We start from the raw sequence: 23,767 nt of genomic DNA on the forward strand, positions 1-23,767 counted from the left end.
TCACGTCCAGTAGATTTTTATACCAATATAAAGGGTGTGTAAAGTATTACCATTATGGTCTAAAAGTACTTAGTTCACTCCATGTTCATATAAAAGCAAGGCATAGAGTACAACTAATAATCCTGTTCACAATGTAAAATTGATAAATAAAACATGTTTCAAGTATGTATTAATCTAGTAGTGTATTAAAAATTAATTAAATTATTAAGATTATTAAAAGTTATCATCTATATTTTATCTCAGCATAGAGATAAATAGCAGAGCTGCAGCTCCTGGTGAGTGTAATTAACTTGATCATTCTGTGGAGATTGTTGCAAATTCCCTATGTGATAATTTGCATTTGTATTTCAAATTAGCTTGAAAAAAAGGACAAAAATTATATGGAAAGGTGGTTTTTCATCAGGGTATAGAATCTGTAAAAATATTTTAAAAAATATTAAAAAAATTGTATATCTACATATAAAATACTATTCTCACCGCTTTGAATGTGAAAATACAAAAATAAAAATAGGTGTTGTAAACTTGCTAACATGTGATTAACAGCTCTGAGGAAATCTACTGACTTTCCAATGCTGAGAAAATAGTTTGGTTTCTCCAGGGGTGTAAATCTGCACAGCTCTATTAAATTTAACAGAATTCCTTTGGCTCTCAATTGTTTTTGGCAGATGGCCAAATGCTGGCAGATTAACTTGATTAGAGTAGATGTTCCTACCTGTAAAATCTTTTACTTTTTAAAGGTATAGATAGCTTGGGGTCAGAATAAGATTAACATAACTTCACATAATTACATTATCTTGTCTGCCACAGTTCATTTGTGTACCATAGCATTTTAATCAAATGTGTGCAGCAAAGGGAGTTCATTTAACTCTTCAAAATGCAGAAAGAACTAATGAAAAACTTATCACTTGTGACCTCTTGTTTAACAATGTCTAATGTCCCTTCTCATTACAGACTATTCAAGTTAGCGACTCACCTGTTTGAAAAGCATTGCTTATTTAAGGAAAAGGAACTAAGAGAAAGTATTTTTATATTTCAAGATCGGCTAATCTTTACAATTTCCTCTTGGGCCGTGTACTGGGCAATAAGGAAAAAATAAGGGACTGCATGCAGGTCTCACCACAGTACAGTGGATAGTCACTGGATTGTGTCCTAGGGCTCCCAATTTAAACAGAGTAGGGGGAAATCCAAGTACTATTTGCCAAAACACATTTTAAGAACAATTTTTATTTTGTTCACAGCTGCAGAGAGGACATCATGCGTTGCTGAGGCCACTTCGATATGCCTTTATTTGACCAAGGCTCATGTGCTTAGCCTCTTGATTTCCAATTCAGGAGGGTACTTCAGCTTGTGCTTGTCTTCATAGAACATAAATGGATGTCAGTTTAACTGTGTGTGTGAGCTGACTGTAATAAGGATCTTCAAGCAGTGTTTAGCTGTGCAGTGTTTTAAAGATGAGAAATGGGAAATTGAAAGTAAAATAGGTGATCAGAGACTTAAATATGTAAAATGGACAAGAGCATCATAATTCACAGGATTTTTGACATTATTTCTCCTAAAATCCTCATGAAGAAATTGATGAAGTGCGTAATAGATGAGTGGGCAGGGAGGTAGGTGGAAAACTGGCTGAACTGCTGGGCTGAAAGGATTGTGATGAGTAGCACAAAGTCCAGCTGGAGGCCAGTGGTGTACTGCAGGGGTCAATACAGGTTTGCAAGTGATGCAAAACTGGGAATAGTGGTTGATACACCAAGTGGTTTTGCTGCCATTTAATGGATTTTGAGAGGCTAGAAATATGTGCTGACAGTAACCTTATGAAGATCATGAAAGGGAATTACCAAGTCTTGCCTCTGATGAGGAATAACCCCAAGTACAGCAGAAAATGACCATGAGCCAGCAATGTGCCCTTGCAGCAAAGGCGACCAACAGCCTCCTGGGCTGTGCTAGGCAGAGCGTTGCCAGCAGGTCAAGGGAGGTGACCCTTCTCCTCTGCTCAGCACTGGTGAGATATAGCTGGATGCCTGTGTCCCCACTACAAAAGAGACGTTGACATATTGGAGCACAAAAGCCATGAAGATGATTAAGGAACTGGAGCACATGAGGAGAGGCTGAGTGAGCTGGATCTGATGGAGGAGTGAAGAAAACAGAGCCAGACTCTTCTCAGTGGCACCCAGTGACAGCACAGCACAAGCTGAAATACAGGAGATTCCATCTGAGCATAAGAAAAAAACACTTTTCCTGTGAGGGTGACACAGGTTGCCCAGAGAGGCCGTGGTGTCTCCATACTTGGAGACATTCGAAGCACAACCGGACACTGTCCTGGGCCACTTGTTCTTGCAGACCCTGCTTGAGCAGGAGTATTGAAGTAGCCAGTCTCCAGAGATGCTTTTTAGTCTCAGTGCTATCCTACAATTCTCTGATTTCATGAAAAAGATTTAATATATAAGAAGTTATTTTCATCACACTTCATTACACATGCTCACTGGTCTGTTAATAACACTTGAAAGTTTACCCAGTTTCATGATTAAACTTCTGAAAAACTGTCTGTGAATATTTTCTTAAGCTTCTGGAATATATTCTCTAACAGTCTGGAAAAAGCCACATTGGAGGCTTAATTGTATTTACGGAGATGAGAGAGGTAAAATAAGTGTTCTGTGCAGTAAAAATCTAAATATAATTTTCAAAGTTAAAGTTACAGACCTGTAGAAAAGTCTTAAGTCAGAAGATGCCTCTGGAGATCTTCTGGTTCTTCCTTCTGGTGCAAGAGCCATAAATTAGGTTATCCAGGGACCTGTGAAGCTGAATTAGCAAGAGAAATTGCACCATTTCTCTTGATACTAACTGTTCCATGGTGAAGAACATTTTTCATGTATCCAGATGAAATTTCTCCTGAAGCAACTTGTGCCCTTGGTCTCTTGTCCTGTCACCATGCACGGTGGTGAAGAGAGCACCTTCATCTTCTCTATAGCTATTTTTTAGGTGTTGGAAGACAGGGATCTCCCTGAGCCTTCTCTTCTGTGGCTTACACAAACACATTCCTTTTTTGACCTCTCTTTGTGTGTCAGGTTCTCCAATCCTCTCATCATCTTGGTGGCCCTTCACTGGACCACCTACAATCTTTCTCCTGAACTGGGCGAAATTCACTCCATGTAGCCTACATGATGGGTGTGTTTCTTATGGTAAGATTTAGCAGCACAATAAGATATTTCCAGAACTCTCCAAGGCAGTTTCATATCCAGTTATAGGTATCAAAATAGGCTTCCTAAAGTCAAAAGAAAAATAAATCTCTTTTTATTGGACAATTTTTCAAAGTAGTGCAGAAAGGAGTTAGTCACAAGGGTAATGTAAGGGAGAATAGGTTTGAACCTGTTCTGGCTGGAGACAAGGGGTATTCTGCCGTTAACTTTAATGGAAGGAGAGATTGACAAACAATTTTATAGAAGATGTGCTGAACAGGGACTATGAATAGTTGGACTAAGAAAATCACTCAACCTCCTGTGAAACACAGAGAGTGCTGGGACACCCCTGACTGAAAAATAAACTCTGCTAAAGGCTCTTACAGAAGTCCCCAAGAGAATAGATCTTTTTTCTGCCAGTATGCAACTTCCTAGCTGAGAGGCTGCTTACCTACTGTTATATGGAGAATTGGTCTGATATTTTTTTGGGGAGAAGTTGAAACTAGCTGCAGCAAATACTGACCTCGTTGTGTGAGGTTTTCCTGCATCCCTCCCTTGATGCCATTTTTTTGAAGGCTAAGACTTGCTGAAATAATTCCGACTCTAAAGTTTCTGTACCAAATTTTTATAGGAAAACTTGAAAGATAACAAGGAATTAAATATGAGTCTGTCTGGTAGTCAGTACTCATAAAAAGAATGCTCTTCCCCATCAGAAAAATGGAGTGACTAGCGGGGACATTGTTTTCCCTGTTTGAGGTTTGCCAAGATGTAGGGAATACTAAACTTTTATGTGTCTGCTGGTTAAGTAAGGAACTGATAGGAACTGATCCTGGGCGCTGAGGCCAGTGATTTCCCAGTCCACAAGAGATTATCTTGGAAACGCTAATAGCAATGGTCCAGAACAGAGCCAAGAAGCGTCCTCACAAGTATGGTGGATGATTGAGTATTAGGTGCTTGGATTCACTACCTGGGCCTCTTTTATTTATAATAGAGATTAGCTCCTTGAATTTAAGCCCTCTCCTCAGAATTCATATTTGTCTGCAGCAGTAGAAAAAAAAAAGACAAGAATGTTATTGTTGGGTGTTGGATTAATGATGGAGTTTGGATCAATTGTTAACAGATGCCTTCTAAGAAAGGCATCAAAACTCAGTAGTAATATCTTCTATCAAAAAAACCCCGATGGTGTTGATTTACAGAAGGAAAGTGAAGAATCTTTTCTTGAGGAGTAGTTGCTTGTCCTATTTATGTGTGAAATCACTTGGTGTACCTGCAAAACCTGTCCAGACAGTGCATTTGAAATCTCCCTGTAGCTAACAATGAACGAAACTGAGGGGGTTCCTTAGACCTTTGACATGGCTTGACCTGAGGTTTCTAGATATCATGGGTTGGATAAGATTGTAAATAATATCAATTCCTGCATTGATAGTCACAAGTAAGTAGCCCCAAGGTGAGGGCGTAGGTGCAGAGAATAGAGGTTGCAAAGTGATTTTATGATGTGGCATGCAATCTGGTGTTTTTCCTTTGCAAACTCTAAGCTCTTGTGAAGTGCAGCAAAATCTCTGTTTCCATTTAGAAGAAAGTGTCAGTTGTGTGAGAATGACCAGCTTGAAAATAGGTGCCCTGACATTCAAGAACCAGAAGTCTCTTAAATGCCTTCATTTAGGAGGGATGGGGCAGTTCCTGATTTTGAATGATAAGTGTCAATACTAGAGGGAGCATTTCTGTACTGTTGTATCCTCAGTTGGTATTGTTGCTCAGTAACGCTTAGTGAAGTGGCTGTTCCAAATCACACTGTCAGTCAGGCCCATCCTAAATTCCTCTGTGACCAGGAGAAAGGTTTAAGACTGAATGGAGACAAGCCATGCTCAGCTCCCTAAAATGTACTGATGCTAGACTTGCTTTGTAAAGGCTATAGATGCTGGTATGGGTGCTCAGGAACGACCTATTTACACCAGCTTCTGTCTTAACAACTGTACTTTGAATGCATTTTGTTATTTTCTTGTTACTCAGAAGTGGTCCTTAATATATTTAATATTTTTAGTGCCCTACAGATACCAAAGCAACGTTTGGGGTCCACCTTAAAGTAGTAGGAGACTGGACAGGTATGTAGAAAAACAATTCCTTTTCAGAGACAAATCCCTTTACTTGAACTGTTATCCCTTTCTGGCTTCAGCACAGTTGTACCTTGATTGTGCTGTATTCTCACTAGACATCATTCATGCTTGTTTTCCCAAAGTTCTTTTTATTACACTCTTGATGCAACCCTTGCTTTATACAGATGTACATTTCTTCAGATAACATGTTCTTCCAACTACTAACAGATCTTCTGATTGTAATGCAATAATTTTTGGTGTTCCTCCATTCCTGCCTCTTTTTCTTATTTTTTCAGTAGCCTGCTGCCCCTGTGCAGTGCCTCTGTGCATAGTAGTGTCTGCAGAAATGCTGAAATGTGCAGCTCCTAGATAAGCGGATTTTGATGCCAGCAGTCTGGATGGCTGCCAGGTTAATTAGCACCTATGGTACACTGAGATTACAGGTTGCTTTCATGTTCTTCCATGCTCTTCCATTGCTCTTTGAATGTCCTCCAGACCAGGGGTGTAAGCCAGGATTCCCCACAGAGGAGAATGGTAATTTGTTTCTCCCGGTGACAGTTGTATACTTAAGTGATAGTTGTCATTATTCCCTGGCGGCTGACTCTCTTCTTGCTTAGCATAGCATTTCCTTGTAAGGGAGACAAATACACAGCACCATCTTGTTCATGTCTTAGGAAGAAGTGTTTTCCATGTGAAATTGTGTCGTCTCATGGTTTTGTGGAACTGAGTCAAATGAGCTTGTTGCCCTAAAAGGGATTAGACCAATCTGAAGAGAATAAGTCCATGAATGTCTGTTGAACTTGTCGGTCGTGCTGCATGTTGGCTGTGGAAGCTGCTGAAACTTTGATAGGCAAAGATTGGGAGGGCAATGCCATATGCACATATGCTCCATAATCGCCCTGATTTTCTGTTCTTGCTTCAAGTATAGGATTTTGGCCAGACAGAGCCAGATTATGGGCCTAGTTAGCCTCTGGTTTGCTCCGTTATGATGGCTCTTTTGTTGTTAAGCATCATTCCTACCTGGGAGAGAACAGTAGTCTATTGGAACAAGTCGGGTGGGGAAGTACTGGCTAAATGAGTTTTCTAAAGAATGGCATCTTTGAAAATTTCTGATTGCTTCTGTGGCATGAATTGCTCTCTGTTAGCCTTTAAATATTCTCCCAACTCAGTATCTATATTCTCCATTGAGAGACAGGTCTGCCTAGGTAGGACTGTGTGACATTCAGGACACTGTCACATTACAGAAACCATTTGTTCTATTACTTTTGCTAAACAGGGATATCTCTCCCAGGGTCAAATGCGCTGTCAAGAAACAGACAGTTTACTCAACCCTTTATGCCACATCTGGTGCCATGGAGCCCTGTTCTCATTTGGTCCCTTAAGTCCTGTGACAATTAATGGTCTCTAATCCGCTGACTGAGGAAGGATTATTATATTCGCCACATTCCTTATAATCTTCCTTAAGCGTGCTCTAATGGGTACTTCTGCAGACAGGATATTGGGCTGGAGGAGTTTTTATGTGACATACTGTCATTTGAACTCTTCTCATGACCTACTCTCTCAGTCTTTATCCTATTTATGCAAATTCTCTTTTGTAACACATTTTCATATTCCTGAGAGTTTATGTCTGACACCAAAGAGAGTTAACAATTTATTTCAGAGAACTTAATTACAAGCCTAAATTAAAAGGATGCAAGAAGAGTGCAGATATGCTGCGAAATGCAGAGAAGAACCAGTTAGTCTGAGATATTTCTCCTCTTGCTGGCTTCAGCTTCTGCTGCCTTCTCCTGGGAGATGTGGTCGGTGAAGGAACAATTTCCTGCCATTAGCTGTAAGGACTTGAGGAGGAATACACGCTGCTGGCAAACCAATTCTGCAAGTTATGTTTCAGGTCAAGTCTCTGACATTGAGTCTCATGTTTTGAAAACTGAATAGAATACCTCATGGCCTTAGTGACTTTGGATTGTAGGTTGGGAAAGCAACTGCATGTCAAGAGAAAAGATAAGGGGGAATAGAATTGTCAGCTTCTGATGAGAAGTTGCTGTTAATGGAAAGTAATTTCTTGCCCATATCCCAGTGCATATCATTTTAGATATCCAATAGCAGAAGCCGCAAGAAGCTGCTTCTGAAAAAGGCAGTCACTCTAGAAATAATTTTTTGCATAATTTTTTGTAAATATTTAGTAGATTTTCAGGCAATAATGTTATTTGCTTTTTAAAGCAATGATTTGAATAATGAAAAACATAGGACAGAAAAAGTAGGGAAGAGAGGAAGAAACCTCAGAAATGGAAGGGCTGAGGCCTTAGCAAACCAAACAGTAATCTGGACCCCTAAGTGATGTATTTCTTGCTCTATTGAAGTCAAATGGTGCTATCTGAGCTTAGATGAGCTGAGAACCTGGCCTTCTCAGAAGCAGATTTGGATAAAGGCACAACATTCCCTCCCATTAGGTAGTCAGCGGGACCCATTAGATAAATTTATGATACAAATCTGAGCTCTTTCATTTCTCATCGGTGTTATGGTGGTAGTAGTAACTGTGTTGTGCTCAGCTTTTGTGTTCATCACAGAAAGCAGGGACAAGCAGGCACTGGTATTGCTGTAATGTGCCCTCAGATGCCCGTGTAGCAGATAAGTTCACCTGAAATACTTCCCATGGCTCCCTTTTTATGTGTCTAATTTAGGACAAGATGAGCCAAGCCCCAAGCATGCCTTTTTCTCTTCATTCATTATAAAGAGGGTCTAGATACATACATCGCTACCTCAGAGGTAGGTAGTTTAGTTAATTGACAATTAGTTGTGATTTTTTCCATGTAAAGGTTCCTGACATGATTTTTCCATCTTTTGCCCTGTGCACTGGGTATCGTGAATAGTGGAACAGCTATTATAGACCTCCCTAAAGAACGGGTTTGTGATAATGTTTGATAATGTAGTTACTATCCTTGTTTTGACAAGTGACTACGTGAGTCAGCACCTGTTATGTTAACAAAATGTTTTGTGGCATTGTGATGGCTCGTACTATTAATGCCATTATTTTGTCTTATTACAGAGGTGTAACCTATAGAATCATAGAATGGTTCGGGTTGGAGGGGTCATTAAAGATCATTGAATTCCAACCCCCCTCCCGTGGGCAGGGACACCTCCACTAGAGCAGGTTGCTCAAAGCCCCATCCAGCCTGGTCTTGAACACCTCCAGGGATGGGACATCCACAACTTCTCTGGGCAACCTGTTTCAGTGCCTCACTGTAGACCACAGCTTAGTTAGCCTGTGAGGACTTAGACACCCAAGTTACGATGGGTTTAGAGTGGCTGATCTGTGGTAATTGCAAACGTGAAGCCCTGCAGGTTGGGTTAGCCTGGTGGCTCAGAGCTAAGTCAGCGTGTATTCCTCTGTCGCAGCCTGGCATTTACTGCAGCTGAGCCGGTGGGTGGCAACTTTCCTACAGTAACATTGCAGTCCCTGCAATGGCTCATGCATGGATGAGAGCAGGGAGATCCATGGATTAGCCAATAAGCTAATCTTGTTACTAGCGTCCTTTCTAAACCTGTTTTGTTCTGCTTCTCTCATATCTCTGTGGTCACCTATTTCTCCTTCAGCTTTGAAAAAATTGTTGTTAGTATTTACAAAAGGGTTTTTTGAAAGTTTTTTTGTCCCACTTACTGCTTGGTTTGTCCTCAGCGTTGTCATCTATCAGCCTTATGCTTCCTCTGTCCTTGCTGCTGCCTCAAGTACTACTGCTTGTTTAGTTTTAAAGCTGACATTTCATCTAGCACCTCCAGAGGCAAAAAGAGAGGCCACGGGCCATGCTTCGTGTCCAACCACTTGACAGCAGTGAAAAAAACCACACGGCAGTGTATCAAGACAATGTGTCTCATTCACTAGACAAATTTCAGGGTGCGAGACAGAAAGTGATATTGATGATGCTGAAATAACAGACTTCTGAAGCCATGCCGCATGTTTTGGCGGAAAACAAATACAGAGCACTCAGAGGTGTTAAGGTGAACTGCATGCCTTAAGGCAATAAAACATCACTGTTATGTTGCAGTGTGGTGCTGGTACAAATTGATGTGGGACCCTGTTTAAAACACTGCTGCTGTTCTGCGCTCTACAGTAATTTTTATCTTGTAGTGACATCCTCCTGCTGTGTGGTTGTGTGTGGTCCTAGAGACATCCGCAAGGCCTGTCCACCATTCTGAACTGCATGGTATTTACTGTGGGGGTGCCCTAAGAGTGCTTTAATAACACCCATTGAACCTGAAACTTCTGTCCTATAGGTTACCAAATGCCATGGCAGCAGGAGGTGATGCGTGTGGGAACTCTCCAACTAGAGCCAGAACAGACAGATCATGGGGTACCGATCTGCTCACCCTAGTAAACTCTAGGTCTTGTGAGAAAATGCCTATCTTTGCTAAATTCTTCCTGCTAGAGATGAGGATAGACAAGGTCACTAGGTCATTTAGGGACCGAGTACCTTATTTTGAATCTGACATGGTATGATGCGTATTTTTGTCAGATACTGTCATAGTCCTTTTCCTGGAAGGTCCAGACTTGGAGCAGGAAGTTTCAGGGAAAAAAAAAAAAATTAGTTAAAAACAACAATTTTCCAGAACATGGCAAATGTATGAAAGCATGAATCTTGTTTAACTCCCTGTGGACTAAAACCTCAGTCAACAAAGAGTACACACCCCAGATTTTTTAGTTTTAAACAGACAAAAATTTTAAGGCAGTTGTTTGGGGTTTTGGAGGCTGACTAAGGATTTTTTGCATGCTTACTAGAAGAAAATAAACATACCTTTTGAGTGGCTCTGAAGGAAGAATGATCTAAACTTGCTGGGCTGGGAGAGTTTGTCAAATTGTTCAGGAGTATTTACGTGACCTTGTTAAGCCCTTGCAGCTCCTGGTTTAGTGAGTGCCTGAAGCATCCCAAGGCTTGCTCTGCATTGCTGCACTTTGCTGGAATTTTTCAGCAAGCGTAAGAACTAGCAAAGAGGCAATATTTAATTTTCAGTAACCCCGGGGACAGTTTTAGAGATATTGGAGTAGTGGATCATTCAGACAGTATCTACTATATTCTTAGGAGATCTTGATTCAGACTGGAGGAACGTGTGAAGCAGAAGATGACAAGAAGGATTAATAAGATGACAAAGTCTGCCTGCAGGATGTGACAAGGTTGTCCCAGGATCACTATAGCTGCTACTGAGTTTCTTTTAAAATATTTAGTCACTGGTGATGAACGGTTGGTCAAGTCTTTTGCTATTACCTCAAGCTCTGTTTGATTTGGGCCTTTTCCATTCCATAGTAACATGTATTTTGTTGTGTTTAGTTATTCCATGGGATTCCTGGCAGCGTGTAAAGGCGTTAATGATGTGGTACTGTTGGTTGTTCCAGCAAAATCAACTTGTGGTTTTGGAAGCTGAAGACAGAGATGGGTTAGATGTTATTTTCCCCTGTTAGATTTTATTGATTCTTAGTCAGTGAATCCTACTTACACTTCTGAGGAAGATATCAGAATTGAGCGCTAAAAAGGTTTAATTGTGTTTCTTTTGATATAATTTGACACCAGTAATAAAAATAATACTGTTACATTACTGGGAAGTTAAAATACCTTAACAATATAACTAGCCAAAGTGTGCCGTAAGGAGTTCTATTTTTATTCTTCATTGCGATTAACGTTCATTCATTATCTTATTTATGACTGCAAACAAGTTCAATAAAAGACAGGATTAAGAGAATGGAGCAAAAGAAAGAGAACAGATTTAGTTTGCTGGCTCAAAGCTGAAAACCCCTTTCCTCTGATTAAAGAATTAATGCTGAAGGTGAACACATCTGAATTTTTGGCTCCAGACCTGGATTGTTTTACATCAGTTGAACTCCAGCTGACTTAGTACCAAAACCAGTGTAATTTGAGTCAACTCCGATTTGAGCAGTTAGTGAGTTTTACCTCTACAGAGAAAAAAGATTTTTAGGTGAGAAAGTTGCCTTTAAGGAAATTTTCTCCTACTCTGAAGTCTTTTCTTCATGAATCCTGTTATTTGTAAACTTCCACATTTTTGCATATCCCAGGCTCTTTTTAGTTGTGTAATAATGGAAAATGACATGGCTGAATGATGTAAGTTATTTTTAGCCTTTGATACAATATACACAGGATGTGTGGATGTTGCTATAGTTAAAAACTGATCCAAGAATACAAGGTTGAAGGATTCCTTGCCGTGCCTCAGATGTTTTAAGTACCCTTATGAACTACAGGAATGAAACCTGTGGAGCACATTAACATGTAGCAGCTGATGGTGAAAAAAAAAAGCAAAAAGCTACCCTCTAAAAATAGAGTCACAAGGTAAAAAAGCTCTAGGGCATGTATCTGAGTGGACTACCAGGCAAATTTCTGGTTTTGTAATCACTGTTTTTATGTTGTGTTTGCCTATGTAAGAAGGCAAAGTTGCTGTCCTAAGTTCTGCATTTCACCATTTTCCTGTTAATCTTTGCTTAGGGAAGAAAATCTTTGCTTAGTTTCACCATTTTTTCTGTTAATCTTTGCTTAAGGAAGCAGATCTTTGCTTAGTTTCACCATTTTTCTGTTAATCTTTGCTTAGGGATGCTTGGGGAAGTCCCATTGTTGCAGCAGTGCCTGTGCAGAGGTACACAGCTGCTTCAGGCAATGAATATACAAAGTCTGGCTGGACTTTCTGGTTCCTTTGTGTGAGCACCTTTAACAAGCTCAGGTGTGTAATGGTTTCTAGAGAAATTTGAGAGTTCACATCAAAACGCCAGATCTTCATGCATGGCTGCACTTCCCTGGGGGCAGCAGTGGACTCCCCTAGATGCCACTCAAGTTTTGTTGAGGAGTCCCTACCAAATGTCATATTGTTTTGTTCCCAGTTCGTTGAAACTTCCTCCTTAGGGACAGAAGAAAAAAGCAGACACACTTCAGACTTGGATTTATGATTTACCACAGTTGAACTAACAATTGCTAGTTAAAATCTCTTAAAAGTAGGTTTGAAAGGTTTCTTTTCAGGATCGTTTTCTAACAGGTTGTAAAAGTGCTATAGTTAATTAGGAAAAACAAACTTCAAATTTTGAACATTAAAAATATAAGAAAAGCTTCTGCAGGAACTGTTACTATTTATAAACTTTATGATCAGAAGGGACGGTTGTTGTCTTTACAGGATGTTCTTAGAATAATTTCTATACAGAGGTTAACATAAACCAAAACTTGGGATTAAAACAGTCTGCAGGTTTTTTTAGCTTTAACCTTTGGATGTCCATGGGCTCTTTCTGTGCTGTTTGTGAAAATGAAGCTCAACTTTGAGACAATGTCATAATTTAGTGGGGTTTTTATTATTTGTTTTGGTTTGGTTTGGTTTTGGTTTTTTGATTATTTTTTTTTTACCCCTTTACTCCCTCATTTCAGGGCAAGATCCACCACTGGAAAATATGTGTGCATTTTAGTCGTTGCTTCTTTATTTGCAAAGACTTACAGAAAATTAGCATGGCACCTTTGAACCTTCTTTTTGGTTGATCTGTTGTACTAAGTTCAAGTTTTGAAACCTTGCATTTGTCTAGCTCTTTGCTTTCTGCACACTCTCCACTTCTAACATTCCTTTTAAATACAGAAGTGGGCTTGCTTTTCAGTAGAGGTCTCATCATTGATTTGGGCTGTGGTATGATTTAAAGTGTAGCTCTCTTTTGCCATAAAGACCACCAGCAGTGGTGGTAGCTGGGCTCTTCAGAAGACTATCTTTTGTACTACCTTGTATTGCTCTTTATTCCTTGGTCTCTCCTACCTGTCTGCAGAGACAGATGCTTTGTCTAAGCTTGGGTCGGAAGGGAGAGAGGCCGTCACTTGCTCAGAATTTATTCTGTGCTCAGCAGTTAACTCTCCGGGAGTTAATCAAAACTCCCACAACTTTGCAAATGTCATCATGATCAAATAATGTGGTCAAATGACATTTTCACCCTATTTACACAGCAAATATTTTATAGCTCCTTGTTGGCGTGATACTAGTGTTAAAGTTCTAGTTAGGATATCCCATCTCCTTTATTGTATTTTTTTTTCTTCATTCCATAAGTTTCCATATTTACTCTGCTTTTCGCCAGCTGTGTGTCGTCACCCCAGACTTAAAACTCCCTTGAAACACCAACTGTCTGTTCCAAAATCTCTTTCTATTCCAAGATGCATTAAAATCAGTGCTGGCCTAGTTCATGTGAAGCAAATCTTAAATCCCAGATTTTACCATTGATTCTCTACAGCCCCTTGCAACCCAGTTTTCCATTCCTGTGCCACACACACCTGATGTGGCTCCATCCAGTCCTTTGACTTTTGTGTATGCGTTGTTTCCCCAATGCATCAAGCACTAGATGGAGAATTTGGGTTTCACCATAAGGAAATATAGACAGTCGGTGATCAAAGGTTTGAGGGGCATCTTGTAGCCACAGCTCTTCTCTGCCCCAGTCCTCCCCTGGATATCAGTGCCATTAAATCATAAATATTATTAATAAAAGCCTACCAGCAACAAACTATGTAGTTGTCAACTGCAAAAATGGGATTCCTGTAAAAAAAAATGGGTATGTGACAGCCACAAAAGTGTTACTTCTTCCTTTAAAGAAGCAAACCAAACCAAACCTCAGAACCTGCACTGAAATCCCCGTGTTGTGACAATGGGCCAACAGCAGGTTCCCACAGCTTGTCAAAATAGATATTTTGGTATCTGCTATAAAAAGATTAGAAAAGTTTAGTTTAAAATGTTTATGGATACACACTTTATATGAATTTAAACCACACATGACACTACATGCTTATCACAGCTCTCTAGTGGTCTATTAACCTTTTGGTCCCATGCCTCAAAAAAGTGGATACTGCAGTGCAGAACACAGATGTGGGGGCAAGTTCCTAATGGGAACGGAGTCAGACCGCCAGTGCAATCTGTTTTTTAATATAAAGACATCCTTTTGCGAGTGGTCACTCCACTAAATTAATTTGTAATTAAACCCCATTTTTTTTCTTTTTATCAGGTTTTGAAATTTCAAAAGGCGGTGAGGCAGAAATGCCTTAAATACGCGAGACACTGCAAGGTGAATTAATTGCTAGTGCGTCCAAATTTTGAGTGAAGTTTGAAATGGCGGGTGCTACGTGCTGAACTGGCGTTTCTTAATGAGGTGAATTATCTCAGTATTAGCTAAATACTGTGAAGAGAAACTGTAGGAGGAAATTCATAGCCTGGAAATTGCTTTCCAAATTGTGAATGGGATTTTAGCCTTGCCCGTTGGGGTTGGCGGGGTAGAGGAGTGTGCCGTGACAGCAATAACCGGTGCTTTGGTATGAAGCGCAGCAGCTGATGGGCAGGGTGCAGTGTGTATTTTGTTTCACTGACATTATAACCCACATTTCTGCAGCTCAGGCATGTTCTTCTGCCTCCTTTTCTTCTTTATTTAAAGCGCTTTTTTTTGCTCAGAAAGGGGATGAAGTGACAGAGCTTGTTTCAAAAAGGATATCATGATACTTCTTATTTGTATAGTTTGTGACATTTGTAGCAGATTAGATGAAAGTACGCTATAATGAAATAATATTCCATGAGAGGCAAGTTTTGTAGGGAGAGGTAATATCTTTTATTAGATAGCTGAAACAGCCAGAAAAAGCAGGTTGTCTTTTAGGCAGGCACTGCCTTCAGCAGGTTTGACAAAGAGGCAGCAAAGCCAAAGCAAAGAGCAGGGAATGAAATAACATTCTCTGTTACTTTTTAAAGCAATTTTTTTTTCCTTGAGGAATATGAGCAATAAAATTGCCTAGTAAATGAATAGAAGAATCTCCCCCTCCCCCCGTTGTTTTTTTTTTAACTTGATTTACCTTTTCCATGAGAAATATTACTTGTTTCTCAAAAAGTTCATTTGGTAAAAAAATACTGTCTGAAAGCCAAAAATACCACTTGTAAATGCTCTCCCCACTGCCTCTTAGGATTTGTGTGTCTCCAGCTTTCTTTATCTTCTCTTGGCTGCGTTCCAAATTTAGGGTATATTTGCTGTAATGTGCTGTCGTCTCACTCTCTCCTGGAGAGAGAAAGCGCTTGCATCGGGGCAGATACAGTCCGGCTGGCAATTCTGACTGGGAAAAGAGATGGGCACGTGAAAAAAACACCACTGTGACTTACACGAGGAGCTGCATTTTATTTATATATATATGCCCACACACGTCCCTCCACTTTCAGAATTTGGGTGGGGTTTTTTACATTTTAATGTGTTGGGTTTTTTTTCTCTTAAAATATCAATATCCTAGATAAAAAAACATTTTGATTTAAAATGTTTGACCGTCTTGAAGGAGTAAAATTTGGACAATGTTTTATGTAAAGCATCACTGTGTTTTTAGTAATTTGAAGGGACCCTGTTCTGTATGTAGAAGCTGATAAACAGTGGAAGACTGCTTTGATTTGTGACTTACCTGAAACCAGAAAATTTTAAGCTATGCTGTAGTAAGTACCATGATGATGAGTAAGAGAGAGAATGCTTCTCTGCTGGGGAGAGAGCCTGGAAGGTCTGTGAATCCAAATAGGCACATTTGTGTTTTACTGTGTGTTGGATAAGGGGGGACTCAGTGGGAGGTTACCGAGGGCTGTTGACAAATGTTTCAGTATTGAAGGGGGATTTTGGGGAGAGGAGGAGCTTCAGAGATTATTGGCTATTTTGAGTTTTGCTGAAACGACTGCTGTGATGATTTTACTGTACTCTTGATGATAAGTAGCACACCTACAGCCCGAGAAGCCTCCTTGTGTTATGTGAAATGAAAATAAATCAGTGGGCAGTTTGTGCTCTTCATTCTGATAAGCAGTTTTAAGGACTATCTTTTCCCATAAATTTAACATATTCCCTTATTCATTAAGCACACTGTAAGTGCCATTTCCTCAAGGAAAATGCCGCAGACACCCACGCACATTTTCAAAGCTGAAGCTGTGATGCTTTGCTGAGCTTTGCCAAGTGGCTGGTGCCAGCCTGACGGCACAGGGCTTTCCCTCAAGGATTTCACTTACACTGTGTTAGCCGAGTGTCTCTTGAGCTTAACTGTGACTGGCTTGAAAAAGGCAAATTTACAACTAAAGGAAGACATTTTTATAATATCTGTTATTTGATGTTTGTATTTTTAGTGGGTTGAGGGGATTATGCTAATAGTGCCCCATTATTAACAAGCATGGCAAATGAAATTTTCTCAGTGCCGTTTCCAAATAAAGCAGGATTTCATTAATCCAAAAATTTGTTTAGAAATAATGTTTCTTTAAAAGTCTCCCATACATCCAATAAATACGTACCAGCATGTGCCATTTCTGCATGAAGAAGGTTTTATAATTTCTGCACTGTTCGGTATTGCTGAATTTGTGATGGTACACCAATGCATTGCTATATGCCAGGTCGTGACTAGTAACTAAAATAATCAAAACAGAGATATTTAATGACAGCTTATAGTTACAAAAATTGGCAAAATCACTTTTTCAGAAAAGTACATGACAAACCATTTCCTTACAATGATGTGAGGAACTGTGTGACCTAAATCATGTTAAATCACTGGTTTTCTTTGTTCTAGAAAGCAGTTGACAATGTAGTATTACATAGTAACATTTTCAAGCTTTTCTCTCCGTTCAGGGCTGAGACTACTTTTTTTTTTTTTTTTTTTTTTTTTTTTTTGTTGACTTGAGCAGTAACAGACTTTCTGTCATGTAAAAACATGTCTATTTATTATTTCATTACATTCATAACATCATGATAGTTAAAAGATGGAGATGACAATCCAGTAGAAAATCCCACAATATATTTTAAGGAGAATCTACACATGAGCTAGTGCTAAGTCAGCAAATGTATGTATTTTTAAGAAAGTATTAATTAAGAGTAAATGAAAACTACGCAGAGAAGGTTATATATAGTAGTTTGTATTCAGGGAGTGGGCTGGCTTAAGTTCTCAAGAATGACTTTTCTAATTCAGATGTAAGAAGAAATAACAGAATTGCTCACTGCAGGGTGAAATTAAACCAAACTTTTGATACATTTCCTGATACACTTGTGTGCATTATATTTTATCACCTATAAAAAAAAAAAAAAAGAGAAAAACAATATCTAATGGCTCATTTCATTTGCCAGTCATTCAAATGATTTCCTGCTAAGGTTTTGATATTGCCCTTTGAGAGATGTTATAAGAAATGGAGCCTCAGATGTGATTAGATCTTCCGAAAAAAATGTGCATTTCTTCCCAGTGGATCATCCCCGGTTGACCAGCAAAATTTATATAGAAAATAGGGTCCAGCTGAGCTCTGATTGCTTTATCCTGTGTTATGCTTCAGCACAACTAGTGCTAGGAGTGCTTTTAGAGAAGAACTTGTATGTGTTCTCTGAAAGACACAGGCAGCTGAAAACACAGGAGAAATTACTTTTATATATAAATGGAGACCCTTAATACCCTACTTCGTCTTTTGTTTCTTATTTGGAGCCTTATTACTGTTATTTCTAGCATTTTAGTCTAGCTAAGAGGTTGGCTGGACAGGCATTTCCCCCCGGGGTGTATATCAGTACTGTTTTGTCTGAACACTGTCTTTAAGAATTCAGTGTATTCCAGCTTTCTCTCTGGCCCTCAGCACAGAGAACTTTGCACCTTCATTGTGGGTATTCACATAACGTAGCTGTGAGGAAGTAAAAGTTATGCTTAATGACCTTACTAATGTCGATTAAGCCTCGGTGATTAGCAACACCATTCACAGCTGCAGTTGGAGGGAAGAGGGCTGGGCAATCTCACCACTACCTTATATTACAAGACAGGGAGTGAGGGTGCATTAACAAGGAAACTTCTGCTCTCTTTTGCAACTCAAACTCTTTTTTCTTTAGCGTGTTTCCTTCCCCTCCCATCTCCACCCCAATAAGAGAAGCCAGCATCTCCCCTGCCCAGCACGTAGGAAGCCCACAGCAGGGCAGTGTCCTGACTGCGGGTTTATCACCTCTTGGGACAGTCGCCTCTTAACCTACTGCGTCCATCTCCTCAAACCAATGTGGGTTTGCAGTTTTATCCGGAGGTGGCAATCAATGGAAACAGCACCAATATTGATACTGATAAGCAAATGTTCTTCCCATAAGCAGATGTTCTTCCCATAAGCAGATCTGCTGATTATCTCAGTTATTGAAATTTAGGGTGACTTTTAAGAAAGGAGTTGGCACAAAGAACTAGAACGTACTTGGCAGTGATGTCTTTATAGGGTATCCTTTGCTAGGCCAAAATCTGCTGGGGCTTCCCCCCTGTTCTGTTGTAATGGAGCAGGAGTGCTTTGTACAAGAGTGGCCTGTTGTGTGTTTTGAGTGTAAAGCATTTTGTGTGTCACCCACCCACAAAAACAGCGACTGAAGATAAAATACAATCTTATCAGCCTTAAATCGCTCCTTATGTTGCACAAGGAAGGGTTCATTAGAACTTAAATCCAAGTCTCATGGCACATGGTTGTTCCCTCCAAAATCTTTTGTCCTACGTGCTCTTACCTGGAAGGGAATAAAGCAGAGGGAACTAAACTCTTCTCCATACTGCCCAGTAGCAGAACAAGAGGCAATAGGCACAAATTGAAATACAGGAAATTCCTTTTAAGTTTAAAAAAAAACTTTTCCACTGGAAGTGTGGTCAGGCACAGGAGCAGGTTGCTCAGGGAAGTTAGGGAGTCTCCATCCTTGGAGATATTCAAAACTCAACTGAACATGGCCCTGAGCAACCTGGTCTTGCTGACTCTGCTCAGAGAAGGGGGATTGGACTACACAATCTTCAGAGAACCCTTCCGCCCTCAACTATTCTGTGATGCTGCAAAGTTATTATACGGTAACTTATTTGCATATTTGAGTGTAATAACAAAGCTGTGCAAGTATTAGTAAGAGAGTGAAATGATCCCATGCTTATGGTCTCAACTGATACCAAATATGAATAGAAAAAAGCCCGCAAATGAGTTCCCAATGACTAGTGGTGGTTGTGTTATGATACAGAATTTTAGTGTTGGATCGGATTAACGCCATTATTTTGTGGTGGCCATTTAAATATGTTTAATGAAAAGTTCTTGTAGCTTGTTCAAATGTACAAAATATGTTACACTTACAAACCTATTTATAGACCTGGCTAAAAATACCAGTGCATGTATGCATGAGGGTACGTACTGATGGTTGATATATTTGGTGACAAACTAATACACATGGCTGGAGATGATATGACCGTGACAGCCCAAGAGTAACACTTTGGAGTCATGATAATTATTTCCATGAAGACATCAGCTCAGTGCTCAGCAGCACTAAGGAGAAAAATTATTAGGAGGAGAGTAGAGAGTAAAGCAGAAAAGATCACTGTGCAGCTGGGTGTTCCTGTGGTGAATCCTGTGTGCAGGTCTGGTCCTGATCTCTCAGCCAGGGTACCAGACAGGCTTCAGGAAGGAATGACAAAGGTGGTCAAAAGCAGAGAAAGGCTTCCATGCTGAGTACGACTTCTATGGGACGACTGAGTACGCAGGGACTCTTTAGCCTGGAAAAGAGAGAATTTAGGGGAATTTAGTGGCAGTCTACAAAATCATGCATAACGTTGGAAGAGTGAGTGGGTAGGGCATGACTATTCACAGTTTCTGCCAGTATCAGAACTTTTGGCCACCAAATATGGTCAGTAAGACACTATTTCAGAGCAAACATAAGATGATGGATCTCCGTGTAGTAGGAACTCCTTGTCAGAGGCTTTGGGATAGATCAGGAGGTTTCCATGGGGGACTGGGCAAATATTTTAAAGAGAAATCAAGGCATTTCTTAAGACGAATTACCTTAGGCTCAGGAGATCTCCTGAGGTAGAAACGGTTAGTGGCTTGGAAGGTAACAGCAGAAGGATTTGTCCTGTGCTGGTTCTTCCACAGGTGTCTGAATGTGAAGCAAGATATTAGGGTAGGGGGCTCTTGCTGTGAAACAGTACAGCCTGTAACTTTGCTCAGCTTTTTAAGGTATACCCTCTGGAGCTTTACAGTGCTGGAATGGTAGAACTCAGTACTAAAACATTTTGTGTAAATAACATTTGCTTCAGAGCATGTATTAACCCAGATATTTTTTAAAGTTAAAGTTAGCTTTTAGGATTGTTTCTAAACCCTATTTTATTGTAGCACTTTGTAAGTGCTGAGCTGTGGAATGAACTCTACTGTCATGGCAGAAATAGTCTTCAATGTAGTAAGTGCCTCTGAGAAAAAAAGGTTTCTTGATTAAGACATTGGTTTTGAACTCCAGGCATCTAGCTAATGCTCGGTTCTGCCAGGGCATTGCTGTATAACCTGCAGGAGGATTTCTAACTCTGTTTTGACCATCGACGCTGCTTAACTTTGGTGCTGTATCCCCTTCTCTTCACTGGCTGTCCAGGGAACTGGGTCTGGCAGAGCAGCTAATATTAGCTAATAGTTGGCTAATATTATTAGCTAATAATAGCTAATTATTTAGACTAATAACAGTCTAAATATGGTCCTCGGCATCTCCCCTGTTTTGAAACAAAGCTTTTTTCTTTCCATCACTCATCTTTCAACCTTTTAAGGTCCTTTAGGCAAGAACTGCCTTTTATGCTGTTTCTTCATTGGCTGATATATGGGCATACACACATAAATCATGCAGTATGTGCGGTTATAGTGTAAATGAGGGAGGTCTAGTTAGAAATAAATCTGTCCAAGCTAATTTTGACATAGTAGGTGTGACATTTTAAAGACATAAGAAAGCACCTAGAGTTCCAGCAGGCAAAGGATGGGCTGATGCCAGAATCGGGGAGGGAGAACGATTTCCAGCTGGTAAGCACACAGCCAGAGAAAGAGGATGAGCTGACTACTTTTGATGAAGCAGGTTAGGAGGGAAAGCAGGGCGTACAGAGACTTTCTTGAAAGAAATGAGGACTATTCTGCAGGTCCAGAGTGACTGGGAGGTTCACTGCTGACCTGTGTAGTGATTAGTTGATTTCCTTATTTTTTCCCCTCTGCTTAAATAAACTAAAATCCTGCAAAGGAAAATGTTAAACAGAAGGATGTTCGCTGTTTATTCATCTAGCTTAGGAAATGAAGAAAGCATTCGCCTTTCTGTAAAATCTTCTCTATTTCCCTTAGATAAATATAAATAGCAAGGGTTTTTTAATATACTTTTCAACTTTCTGAGTTTTACTAGCTTTTAAATTATTTTTTTTAGTAGCTCTTTAAATAGTGGGCTCTGATTAATCTTTCAAATAACTGATCGAGAGGGAAGAAAGTGGTGGTGAAAAACCAGGAGAATTAAACTCTGTGAGATTTAATGGACTCAGAATCATGGAAGTTGAAGCTGGTCAAAAAGCCTGTCTCTTTGTATCAGCAAAATATGTATGTTTTAGGGGAATTCCAAGGCTCATGATGTAATCATTTTGGAACCTTTAGCTCATCAACATTACCTCATCATTATTTTCTTTCCTCCCCTTTTAATCTGATGGAGGATATTTGTAGCACAGACTCCTCAAGAGGAGAGAAGTAACATTTCTTTAACTTCAGAAACTGTAGCCATTATTAAGACACAGGTCAAACTGAGATATTGAACATTTCAGTTTTATGCCATCTTGTTGCTCATCAGAATTTTATAACCCTTAACTAGCAAAGGCGTCTTACTAATTGCCTTTTCTTTTTTACGAGGCACTGAGGAAGTACTTATGACAGCATTTCCAAATATACAGAGCTTGAAAATAAGGCAGATTAGTGGGTTTCAAATCCTTTTAAATGCTGTTGGTTATTTTGAGAAAGCTGACTTAATTTTTTTTTTTTTTTTTTTTTTTTTCAACTTATTGCGAGGTGTTGAGGAGATATTCAGGACATGGAAGGTGCTCCAGGCCAGCCTGCATTTTGAATAAAGCTAGGCAGATTTTTTTTTAGTCTGAGATTACAGAGCTTGCAAATGTCCATGTAGTGAAAGATGGAACTGAGATTTGTGTCTCAGTAAATGCAAAAGTGCTACAGGTATTTAGAGAAACGGGAGTGCAAAGTATCCAAAGGTACGAGTGTGTCACTATGGACAGACCTTTTGGTAGACAGCTAGGCTTCCGGACCACAGCATTCTGTACTTTATAACTGATGAGGCTTTTCTGTTCTCCCATTCACTGCTTGCTTTCTAATCACATTTCTGTTTATTCTTATGAACTTTGATTTAAAAGATCCATACAACTGAAATGAAAAATCCTTATCCCTAAAAAAACAACTGCCATCAGTCTTACAGTGTTCTTAATTGAGTTCATTGCATGCAATTCAACCTGTTTTTATTAGAGGTTCAGAGTGATCTGAAGCTGGTTGGGATAAACAAAACAGTAACATCTCAAACTTCAGTTACACACTGCTATGGCCTTATAGGTACAGACCCATCAAACTCTGAAAGAGCAGGAATTTGATTTTTCAGGACCCTTGGAATTCAGTGGAGTGAATTTGCTGTTATTTTCTGTAAAGTATTTTGTAACAAGAAGGAACAAGGAAAGAAAAAACACAAGACCTGACTTTAAAGTCAAACCTGACACAGGTTCAGTGTGTGACTTTTGGCATCATCTTTGAAACGCTAAAGCAGTAAGACCTTCAGGGGTGTGACAACTTCAAAAAGCCAAGGCCAGTGCTCCCTATGCCATAGTATCTCTGTCTACAGAATGTGAATAATAATAATAATAATAATAATAATAATAATAATGTAGTTTAATTCACAGGGACCTTCTATAAAATTTTTTTTTGCTTTTCTTTGAGTCCCCAGAAATTAAAATATTGTAATAAAATTTCCCTTTGTCTCTCTTTAAACCTCTCTAATAGTGTATTCTGGAAGAAAGGAAACTTGACTGTGTAACCAATTTAAATGGGCTTCAGAGCATACACCCATTGTTACTCATGTTTTTCTGGCATTACTCTTTGCCCACCATACTGAGCACAATCTGATTCTTGCTTGAGAACAAAAATGACATGCAACTAAATATTTCAAAGGGAACCTTCCTGATTTAGGAGGACAGGGCATAAGATTGTGTTACTGTATCCAGCCCCTAGTCACCACAGGTAGCAATACTACACATTTAGCTAAATGTATATGATCCCAGTAAAACTGCCTGCATTTAACTGAGGACTTCTCACTGATCAACAATTTGGAAGGAACTGTGTGCTCAAAATGAAAACCAGGAGGAAATGGAGACACTCAGCATGCTGAAAAGATAAGTTGGAGCATAAGACCGTGACTGTGCAACCATTCTTGATGTCTGTGAGGACTTTGTCCTGTGGTTAGACTTACAGGAGAGTCAGTGAGATGATGTCTGCAGTGTCACACTCAGCAGAGTGACAAAACAATCAGTAGCATAATTGAGCTTAGAACAATGTAAAAAATCATTAGGAAACTAACTAGTACAGACAAACTAATGCAGATTACATGAACAGAATGAGAGAGAAGATAATTGCAAATTTTTCAGAAGCAAGAGTTTTAAAACTTGGTTTGGTAAATGTTACTCATGTTTGGTTAACAAACCAGACCAA

The 23,767-nt window shown here is 39.6% G+C and overlaps 1 protein-coding gene across 3 annotated transcripts in view; it reads left to right on the forward strand.

Moving 5' to 3' along the window:
* The window catches only part of NOX4 (NADPH oxidase 4), a 107,215-nt gene that overhangs the window by 41,157 nt on the left and 42,291 nt on the right, over positions 1 to 23,767 (forward strand). For all 3 annotated transcript variants that reach the window (XM_074168689.1, XM_074168707.1, XM_074168698.1), the window contains exon 12: positions 5,215 to 5,275. In XM_074168689.1, coding sequence (XP_074024790.1) covers positions 5,215 to 5,275 — 61 coding nt within the window. The remainder of the gene's footprint in view (positions 1 to 5,214; positions 5,276 to 23,767) is intronic.

The sequence above is a fragment of the Numenius arquata genome, chromosome 1 (assembly GCF_964106895.1).
Source record: "Numenius arquata chromosome 1, bNumArq3.hap1.1, whole genome shotgun sequence".
NCBI classification, from domain to species: Eukaryota; Metazoa; Chordata; class Aves; order Charadriiformes; family Scolopacidae; genus Numenius; species Numenius arquata.